The 11,165-nt window shown below is 27.9% G+C and overlaps 1 protein-coding gene across 1 annotated transcript; it reads right to left on the bottom strand.

Moving 5' to 3' along the window:
* Positions 1-3,503: 3,503 nt before the first annotated feature.
* On the bottom strand, positions 3,504-10,869 carry LOC112789774 (amine oxidase [copper-containing] gamma 1-like). Its single transcript, XM_072232521.1, has 7 exons — positions 10,231-10,869; positions 8,168-8,587; positions 7,189-7,722; positions 5,934-6,251; positions 5,167-5,280; positions 4,546-5,093; positions 3,504-3,810 (listed from the first exon to the last, which is right to left on the bottom strand). Exons 2-6 carry the CDS (start codon positions 8,552-8,554, stop codon positions 4,890-4,892), a joined length of 1,557 nt encoding a protein of 518 aa, XP_072088622.1. The 5' UTR covers positions 8,555-8,587; positions 10,231-10,869; the 3' UTR covers positions 3,504-3,810; positions 4,546-4,889.
* Between the last annotated feature and the right edge of the window lie 296 nt (positions 10,870-11,165).

The following is an 11,165-nucleotide window of genomic DNA, read 5'->3' on the forward strand; positions in this document are numbered from 1 at the left end:
TACAGAATGCATGATTATTGATATACTACTATTATTTTGATTATTGAGAGCCAAAAGAATTATTTTTTTTAATAAAAAAGAATAAAAAAGAGGACGAAATTCTCTTTCTTTGTTATCATTGTATGTGTTCATACATACATGTGTCTATGCATCTATCGATACAATACAAAATTTAATTGATAACTAAACTTTAATTTTGGTTTAATCTAATGTTAATGTTCGGTGTTTAATTGATTCATAGTTATTCATTTTTTTATGTTGTGGTTTTGGTAGTTTGCTTTGAATTTTGCTGTCAGATTTGGTAAATGAATGATTAAGAGTTTTTAGTCTGTTTTTCATTGATGTAACAACAGATAAAGTGATAACTGATAAATTATAACATGCAGTCTAACTTTTTTAAGTAGTTTCATTATTTTTAAGTATTTTGCATGTTTAATTTTGCACATTCTTTAGGTAGTTCAATTTATAAATGAAGCATTGAAGTATGACTTAATGCAATGTATGATTTTTCGCACAATAGTTCATTCAATTGAGCAATCCTCATGTTACCATGAAGCAAGGTTGCTTTGATAAAATTAATATATGTTATCTATATGGGTTTTATAAAAGCCTTTTGTAAGCAATCGATTTAGGTTATGTTGTAGTTGTTTTATGATTATGTTTCTATTAAGTCATTTCTATTTAGTTTTCAATTTTCTGATATTAAATGCTACTCTAGGATAATATTTTTTCATTTATACATTTTTCTACGCAGTGGTATCACTTTAATAACCATTACATATTCTGCATTTGTGTTTATTCATATTTTTTTCTCATTATTTCTTAATTCATTTTGTCTATATAATTTGGAATATTAAACATGTCCGTGTGAAGCACGAGTAATGCACTCATTTGAAATTGATTTTTATTATGATTTATGATTTATAAATCTTATGAAAATGTTGTGTTAGAATTTTTATATTAGCTGACACCCGAAATTTTGTTACAGGTAAATTTGTTGAAATAGTCTTCTTGACTTATTATTTGAATTGGTTTATTATTTATAGTACAACTTCACTTATCAATCTGTATTTCATTAGCCATTATAACAATATCATGTGCAAATGGCCATTTTGGTAAAGAAAAACTATATTTAATTTGTTTAGAGTTTGCTAAGTGTGAAGTTGCTGCTGCATTTGGCAATGATGGAATTTATTTAGAAAAGTATGTCTAGAACCAAAGACATGTTGAGTTTCAGATAATGTTGTCATTTTTTGCCTAAAGAACTTTGTAACTTAACTAGAGCCTTTAGGAGAATAGTGAGAGAATTTGATTTATTTAAATTGTTGATTTGGTATAAATATTCAATTTGAGATTATTGCGTCTTTTGCATATTAGACTCTGCAATACTAAATCTCTTGCATCAAATACAATTCTCCTTTTTGTTTTTTAGTTTTACTAATTTAAATACTTTGGTTTTTTTTTTTTCTAAATTTGATAGCGTTTATGTATAATGAAATGAAGAAACAAAAAAAATGTAAAATGTGGTATTGATCTTGATGGTATTAGTATGTTCATTAATTGTTGAAGCTCATGCTTTAGTGTCCTATAACTATAAAGTTATTACCATGGACAGATAAAGAAGAATAATTTTCTATCAATGGCTCCATTTATAAATACTCTTAGCTCAAAATTTACTTTTACGAGGTCTTTATTTTTCAAATGGGTTCCTTAAAATTTCTTATTTTTTTCTAAGATTTTTTACAATTCTTAAGTTTTTTATCATGAGATGGAAGATGGATAAAAGCCGAAAGGTAGAGGAAGACCTAAGAAGACCATCCATGAGGTGGTCAAACGAGATCTACATGTAAACGGTTTCTCTGTAGACATGATACATGACAGAACACAATAACGTCGTTTGATTCATATAGCCGACCCTACTTAGTGGGACAAGGCTTTGTTGCTGTTATTGTTGTTTAAGTTTATTATTATTATTATTATTATTATTATTATTATTATTATTATTATTATTATTATTTGCAATGCTAAGTTTTGATTTGTTATTTTATTTTATTTTAATTTTTTGACAAATATGATCAGATCTTATTCAAAAAATCAAGAAAGTTACTTTGAATATTATTCAGATTTATGTGAAGATATATTTTCTGTTTTTCTTTTTCTGCTTTTTTTTATTTTTCATTTTTTTCTTTTCACTTGGATAATAAATTAATTAGTTAAGAGTTTAATTATGATTGTATTGTGTCTCTTATGTCTGTCTCTGTGGGTTGTAGTTGATCTAAACCAATTTTAGTTTATTTTTCAAAAATCTCAAAACTTCACCGTTTAAAAATTGTTAGCTGGATAAGATTACTATTTTCTTTTTGTAAATTCATTACTTTCAGTTTTTTTCAATCTCTTCTCGAAATTTTTTCTTAATTCTTTATTTATTGTTCCTCCCAATTAATTGTTGAAGCGGAGCTCTTTTTTGTTAAAAATTGGGGTAAATTTCATTCTAAGCAACATGATCATTATTTTGTTAAATTTGAAAAGAACATCTATTATATTAAGTGGATGTACAATTTGATGTTATATTAATTTCTCTCCTAATTTGTTATTTTCATGTTTTCAATATTTTAGACAATTTGGTTTTCTTATCATTTTCTATTCTCCTAATTTTTAAATTCAGGATTATTTTCAAGCTCATGAGAAAGCATGTTATCTAGCAGTAAGTACCTTCACTTGTCGAATAATAATTTAAAATTTTATACCATGAATAATTTAATACCAAAAACAATTATTTATTATATACTCTTTTTTTATTCTCTCCTCATTTTACTACCAAGTAAAGTAATTATCTATTTAATTGTGTGTTGTTAAATTGTTATTAGGACTCTGATGGTCTCACAAAAGTAGAGCAAAACCTGAAAAATTTCAAACAACAACTCAATGAAAATTTTTCAGTTACACCATTGATTAAGAAGTGTTGCACATTGGATTATATTTACAATTTATCTTAAAGTATGTGCATTTTTTGTTATTATTTAATGATAAATACTATTATTCTAAGTCATGAAAAATTCTATGCAATATCTTTTAAAGTATGTAGTAATACATTTAATAATGGTTCACTAAACGACGATTCTACTTTGAATGTGGTGTACAGGAAAATTTTTTCATAATGTATAATGCGACAATGCGTATGTTTAAATGTTTATTTTTATTTTTTACAATAATTTGATTTTTTCAAGTTTTTGTAATATTTTTATTTATTTATTACTTAATTTTAACTTATAGCTACGAGCTCTACGAAATTTTTTTTCTATTGTTGAGAATTAATTTTAGTATAACAGATATTCTTTACGTTGATATCTTAATATTAATCATAAGAAATTCATTATTTTTATTTATAAATAGAGATCTTGGTTTATTTAATTTGGTGACTCAATGTGAAGTGTACAAATTACAATTATGTATGATATATTTGTAATAAAATTATAAAAAATAGTGTATATGTCATTGTGATGTATGTAAATGTGACTTATATTATATTAACTGGTGGATTGGTTTAGCATTCGCATGCACGAGCACTACACTAGTGTAAGCTAAAAAATGGTTGAGGTTCAAGCTAAAACATGAGAGGTACAAAGAGGTAAATCATGTTTGAAATTGGGAGGAAGCCTTAAGATTGGATTCCTCTCAAAGAAATTGACAGGCTTTAGATCGAAGCTGGATGACACCGTAGGCATGATGGGATAGTCCTCTTGACAAGGTATGTGATGGAACCCAAGTGTGTACCACACCACAATGTCCTTCTTCTCAATTGCCCGATCCCTGTATGTAAGCTTCTGTTATTTTCTTTTCTTTTAATTGAGTGCATTAATAACTTCAGTTTTTTGTCTTTTTAATTAAAACTTTTCTTTTCATAAACCTTAATAAATATTTTGAAGATATTCATTAATAAACGATTGATAGGAGACCAATACTTTTAGCTTTTTAAAAAATTTTATTATTTAAATATAAGATAAAAATAAAATAATGTGTTAATCACCTAATATTTTTCTTAACAAAAAGTTATAAAATGTTATATTTTATCATCAAAGATTTAAATAGTTATAAATTCTAATCATAAATGTTATGAAGTAATTTGATACTCATTAAAGATTGGATTAGTTCAACAAAACTATTTATAAGGAGTTGTCCGATAGATTATTTTATCAAACTAATTTAATTTTTAGTGAGTGTCAAATTAATTTACATCTTTGATCTTTCATTATCAAAAAAGTAATATTAAGGAACTAATTTTTTTTCAGCTAACATTAATCAATTTTTTAAAATTATTTTATTTATCTTGAATTATACATCTTAAATTATAAATTTTTAATCTTAAATTTTAAATTATGAATTCTAAACCATAAATTCTCCAAAAAATAAAAACTTTTAAAATTAAAAAAAAATATGGACTAATTAACTAAATAAAAATTGATTCTCTATATTTTTTCTTAGAATTATGAAACACTTAAATCTTTTATAGTCAATAATTTATTCAAATGTATGTGTATGTCTAACCTGTTGGACCATACTTGAAGTGTGTCATCACCTTTGCTCTGGTAAGTAAATAAGCCACCAGCCCATTGTTCACTCTTGTTATAAGGAGTGACCCATATTTGGTTATTTGTAAATGCTGCCCTCTTCTGTGGTGGGTCTTCAGGATCCAAAAGGCTAGCAGCTGTGCCACTTGGAACCACCTTGTACCCAACTGGGTTCCCTATCTTTGTCTTTTTTGATGGGTTTGTCATGTGAAATTCAGATGGGTCATAGAGGCTGAGCCTTATTTGTGCATCCTTCTCTGTCTTTGCCACATTTCTAATTGCTTTTAGGTAGCTCTTTCTAGGTGATTCTCCTGGTGAGGTCTAATGTTTCTTAATATTTACTTTGGTAAATGAATTGTCAGTGCCATCTATGTCCAAATCAAGGTAATAGATGATGTAATGGTCATGAATTACACCGATTAAGTTCTCGCTCAAAAGGGGGCCATAGAGATATTCTTCGCTTGGAACTTGGTTCATGTGATCATAGATTGTTCCTTTCACCATCAACATACCACTTAGTCCAACCTGTGAAATTGAAAAAAGTAAAAAGCAGTAACAACTAATAACATAAAATATTGAAGCGAAAAAATGCACTAACCTTTGATCTGATTAGCCCATCAGTTTGGAATTCCCAGTCAACGATGTAGTCGTAGTTTCCCACGGAGGCTGCCATCCGAACCACTAGATTCACTTTTGGCCTCACCTCTGTAACCTGACATTATTTATTTATTGGCGGTAACAATATTTATTTATCTTATTTATTTTATAAAGAAAATTAAAAGTGGTCGCATTAAAAGGCAAGTTAAAATAATTGCAACCATATTATTCAATGCAAACAATTAAAATGATCAAAGAGGGGTTAGTAGTATTACTAAATTTGTAATAAGATAAATAAGTCATATTATTATTCCTAAATATATATTATTATATTCACATTTTTTGTGTAATTTTTACTCTCTACCTTCACTTTTTTTTTTTTGCCCTGTTTGAAGAATTTATTTTTTAAATGAAGATGATTTAGTAGTAACATAAATAAAAGAATATTATTATCAACTAGAAAATAACAATATAAATTTCCGTAAAATGGTAGTAAAAATATTTTATCAATTAAAAAATATTATGTCAATAAATTATAACTCAAATAACATAGTCTTTTCATACTTAAAAAGTCGGGGTTTAAATTTCTCTATTTTTGATAGAAAAAATTGAATCATTTTTTTCTTCTTGTGTCTTTTTTTCTTTTTTTTAATTTTTTAATTAAAACTTTCAATTTGTCAAATTTTAAGTTATTAAACTAATTTAATTATTAAAATAGTTTATTAATTTAGCATTTCTGTGTGAAGAAATAAGAAAGATGGTGTTTGCCTTGAAGTTATTGAAGGGGGTCTCAGCGTGGCGCCAAGCAATGTCCCCAGCATAAGTCTCAAAGACGCAGATGATGTTGGGTCGGAGGTAGGGCGTGGCATCAGCGGCTGCAAAGACTGCATCCATGTAGTAAGCATTTCTTGGGCAGTCGTTGAGTGGGTCCAGAGGCATTGCTTGCAGCCCAAACCCGTATTCGCCCGCGTCCATGTACGTCTTAAAATACCACGCGTCCGTTGGATCCATATACGGTACGAACAATTCAGATGTGAATCCTTTGTACATCACGCTCCTCATCTCTGACGTGTCTGGATCCCTAACCTTTCAAAAAAGTAAAACGTGGTTCACAATTTTGGCATCCAAGAACATTTGAGTGAATACCCATTCGTTCCTGATAATTTTTTTTGGGATTGATTAATTCTTGTACCAAAAAAAAATAACATTAATTTTTTTATACTGAAATTAATCAATTCCATAAAAATAAATCTTAAGAATTGAATTGGTATTTTTTTTTATCAAAGACATTATTGTCTTTTTAAAGTAATTATCAGAAATTATTTTGAATTTTTTTTAATTCCACTCAAATACTTATTCGTAGATATACATGGAAACTGATCTTTAAAAAACTTTTAATCAGAAAAAAATTATTCTTTTCTAGAATTACTTTTATATTGATCCCTTTGTTTGTCTTATAGTAATATATTTTAAAATTTGATTCTCTTATAATAAAATTTATTAAAAATTTATTTATTTAATATAGATATTAAAAATTTAATTAAAAGCAACTAAGAAATCATATCCAAAAAAATAATTTTTAGAAGTTTCTAATAAACAAAAAATTATTAAAGAGTGAAGTATCTAATTTAAAATTTTTCAAATTTTAAAAACAAATTAAAATAAATATTTTTTAAAAATTTTAATAAATTAAAATAAAAAATAATATTTTCAATCCTATTTGGTATACATAGAAAATTAACTATTAAATTATTCATTTATATAGAATATATATTAAAAATAAGTTAAATTATACGTATATTTATATAATGATTAATTTGGTAATTAATTTTCTGTCTATATAGGCATTTTTTAATATAAAAACTAAAATCTTATTTAAGCTTAAGAAATATGTTATTTTTTGTGAACACTGTAACATCAAATTTAATCTCCGGTGTACAGTAGCAATTTATGAGTTTAATGATATTAACTTGTTATCTGCATGCCTGCAAGGCTGCAAGTGAAATTAATGATCGAAACTTACCTTGGCCTGTGAAATTATGATCCCAGCTCTGGCATCTGCCTTCAAGTGAAATTCCCAATTTGCCCATTTGACCAAATGCCCATCTTCAACTATGAAGCTTGGCCCTTTGGGCTGCTCCATTGATATTGGATTGAAGAGATGCAATTCACCACGCAGTTTTTGAACAGAGTAACGGTAGTCAGTGTCAATTCCCTTAGCAACAGGGATGCCTCTGCCATTATCAAAAATGTGCAACACCTCTTCCCTATCTATGTCAATCAGCACAGTGAGCCCCTCAATTGGTTTCATGTAGAAGTTCACGCTGTCCTTCATGGAAAAACACTGCACCTTAATCACCCTTCTTTTGTTCTCTATTGGCATATTGTACCACCCTGAAGAGAGTGGCACGCATTTAACATCTCCCATGTTGATCCCACGCTGAGCGATGGTGCTATTGAACTCCACGTTCTTGAATGGAACCTCGAGTATTCTCGCCGTCTCCTCTATCGTTAATATTGGGTACCCCGAAGTCGAACCCAATTCATTATAGGATACCTGTCATGAATAAGTAGTAGATAATTTAAATGAGCTGTGATGAATAAAATTAGAACAATTATATTATATGTAAATAAAAAATCAGCTATTAAAATAGTCATTGGTATCACATAAAGAAAAAAAATTCAAGAACTAATAAAATTTATTATTTTTATCTGCATTTTTAGTTATTAGTCTATTTTTTTTAGTCTAACAATTCAACAATATACTTTTAATTATGTATATTAAATATTATTGACAAATTATTAATCAAAAATAATAAATTCTATTAGTTTTTTTTAACATTCCTCAAATGTTAAAACACAAAATATATGTTGAAAATGAATTAATAAGGTATGTATTTATACAGAAAAAATTAATTTGGTGTATTTATAACATTTTTCACGTTAAAAAATGTAGTGAATCTGTACGGACAAATTTTAGTTCAAAAGAAGATTATGTATACCTCGGAAGTATTGAGGTCCACTAAGAGGATATGAGATTTTCCCTTGACCATAGCAGTGACGGAGGCCTTCCTTGGCAGAAGGGGATCTCCGCGCTTCCATTTGAGAACGAGCTCTTTATCCGGCTCTTCAAGGGCAATGGCGTTGAGTGAGTACGTGGATGAGGACTCGAAGAGAGGGTGCGTGGCGAGAATGGCACGGACCTTGTTGAATTCGTGAACGGTTAAAGGGTCTAAAGGGTGGTGAGGAACATCCGATTCATGGTGTGTGGGGCCCGGTTTCTTGATGAAATTCTCAGGGGATGATGGAAGGTGAAGCCAGGTGAGGAGTAGAAAGAGTGATATAGATATTGAGAGAACCAGAGACCTTCTCAATTTTCTTCCCTCCATGGAGTGTGCTAGTTACTTTATGCAGGACTGTTCCTGAAATAGAAATAGTTCAGTGTGTCACTCTTCTATAGACAATGTTTTTTCAAAAATATTATATGTACAGAAAAAAATTAATTACTAAATTAATCATATATATATATATTGTATGTAACATTCTTGATATTTTTTTGCTGTCCTGTTTTATAGACAATATGTGTGACACTAGTTTAGTTTCTAGACTAAGAAATGAAAATAAACCAATTTTCTATTGTCTTCTTTCTTTATCCTAGCACTCTTAATAGTGAAAATAATAATATATTTGATTATTAGTTAAAAAAATTAGTTATCTAATTTGATTGTTCTAGCTAACGAGTTATAACTCAAATGGCATGGTCTTTTTATATTTATCTAAAAGATCATGGGTTCAAGTTTTCCTAACTTCGGTAAAAAAAATTTGATTGTTCTAAAATATTTGTAACATTATTAATATAAAGGGTTACATAAAAAGTTAAGATTTAAACAAAATTATATTTGTCTTGAAAATTATTTTTATTGCTTCAACCACTGAATAACAATGATTTATTATAAAAATTATTCAAAAATATTATGTGCATACTAAAATCAGTAAGACAATAACTATGTATTATTTAATTTATTGTTAATATGTATTTTGTATTTTATTGTATATTCTATATTAGTGATTAATTTTAATAGCTAATTTTAGTAAACAACTAACATAGTTAAAAGTTATTTGTACTAAATTTTAAAAAGAAAAAATTGAACATCAATAAGATCATAATCTAACCATTCCTATTAATATGCATTTTAAATTTTTATATTATTGTTACTTTGTTTTATGAAAAATATGCCAAAATAATTTTGGATTAATATGAAATTCATAGTCATGATCTATGATATATAAATTTCAAATGAAATGATAAGTTTTACAATAAAAAAAAGTATCTAACAATATCATTTAAACTTAACTATGAATAACAGGGACTTCATCACTTCATGACTAGCGCTGTATTTTTCCTTTTAAGAAAAAGAGTAAATGATTATTAAGTCTTTGAAAATTTTGATTTCAAATTAATTAATTTTTAAAAACAAAAAAGTACTAATTTAGTCATTCACAATAGCAAATAGTAGACACACGATGTCCTTTTATCAATTCAACACTTAACGGTAATATTTATATGTGTTATTAATTATTCTTACATGTTTATCTATGAAATATAATTATATAGATAACAATTTTTGGAACAAAACTTCACTTATTTTGATAGGATTTGTAATAAATAAGGAATAAAGGTATATGAAAATTCAAAAGATAATAAATGATTCACTATCCAAATCTACATCGTTGTCCTGCTCATGTGACAATAACGAGACATACACTACTATAAATAACAAAATATATAAATAATTCGGTTTTGTTTTACACTATTTAGTAACAAAAAAAACATACATGTCCATCGTTTATTATCTTTAAGGGTACTTTTTTTCTTTAAGGACTAATTAGTCCAAGATCAACATCTTTGAGAATCTAATTATCACCTTACTCTAAAAAAAAATTGTTCCCCTACACTTCCTATCAGCTGCAACATGAATCATGAACTAGCATGCAGTGGCCAAGATAGAAGTGAAAAATCCTAAGCAAAGTAAAGGAAACTAGCATATAAATATTAGTTAGTTACCTGCAATTAGTGATTCATTGGCCAAAGGCAAAGCTAAACCCTGACTTGATACTCTCCTGTTCTACAATTTTCTTTCATCTTCAGAGCCCTTTAAATGTTTTCTAATATAACAGAATATGTGCAACAGGGGTAGGTGAAGCTTTTTATGAAGTCTGAGAGTAAGGTTTATGGGTTGTGTACTTCTTCTGTTCACACTTCACAGGCTTCTATTTGCATAATGCGTGGCGACTACTACTGGCGTCTGGCGAGTGGCAAGGATTGGAAATATATGGTGACAAGCATTTTAGGCTCTTCTTGTTTGTTGAATGCCGCAATCAAACTTTTTCTTATTTTTCTTTTTTTTTTATTTTTTTCCGTTGAATTATCAACGTACATCTGGATTTTACAACTGTTATGAAAGGAGTATAATTCCGCAGGAAGTTTTTTTTTTCCTATCTCTTTTTTTAATGACAATTAAAATTCAACTATATCTAACTCAATCATAAGTATAACAAGTTCGTATTTTAATAATTCAATTTCATAAAATATTTTTAAAACTGCGTTTAAACATTATTTTCTCCATCAAACCTTATTTAGATTTTTCATTCACAAATAGACATTAAAACATGTTTCACATTTCGTAATTTATTTCAACTCTGCAATAAAATGTCTTAGCTAGGCTCAAATTTAATAACCCTTTGAATTCTGTGTGACTTGTTTCCTCATGAGGTTAGGGGTCACTATAAGATGTGTCGTATCTTTGTTATCTATCGTCCATTTTGTGTTAGTTCCAAGTGTACTCTTTTCCACGGAAAAAAAAATAGAACAGTTTCAACTGTTTGAATGGTATTATTTTTATGTGATTTGACATTGCAATTTGCAACCACCTGTTATCATTTGCAACTACTAACTAGTAACTACCCAAATTAAAGATCCCCCAAATTGGCAAATTGCCA

This window comes from Arachis hypogaea, chromosome 3 (assembly GCF_003086295.3).
Source record: "Arachis hypogaea cultivar Tifrunner chromosome 3, arahy.Tifrunner.gnm2.J5K5, whole genome shotgun sequence".
In the NCBI taxonomy this organism is placed as follows: domain Eukaryota; kingdom Viridiplantae; phylum Streptophyta; class Magnoliopsida; order Fabales; family Fabaceae; genus Arachis; species Arachis hypogaea.

Coding starts and splice junctions, on each gene's coding strand:
- LOC112789774 (XM_072232521.1), bottom strand. CDS start 8,554: ATGGAGGGAAGAAAATTGAGAAGGTCTCTGGTTCTCTCAATATCTATA. Junction 5,281..5,933: donor CCCCCTTCAATAACTTCAAG/GCAAACACCATC, acceptor AAATAATGTCAG/GTTACAGAGGTGAGGCCAAA. Junction 5,094..5,166: donor ATGGGCTAATCAGATCAAAG/GTTAGTGCATTT, acceptor TCAATTTCACAG/GTTGGACTAAGTGGTATGTT.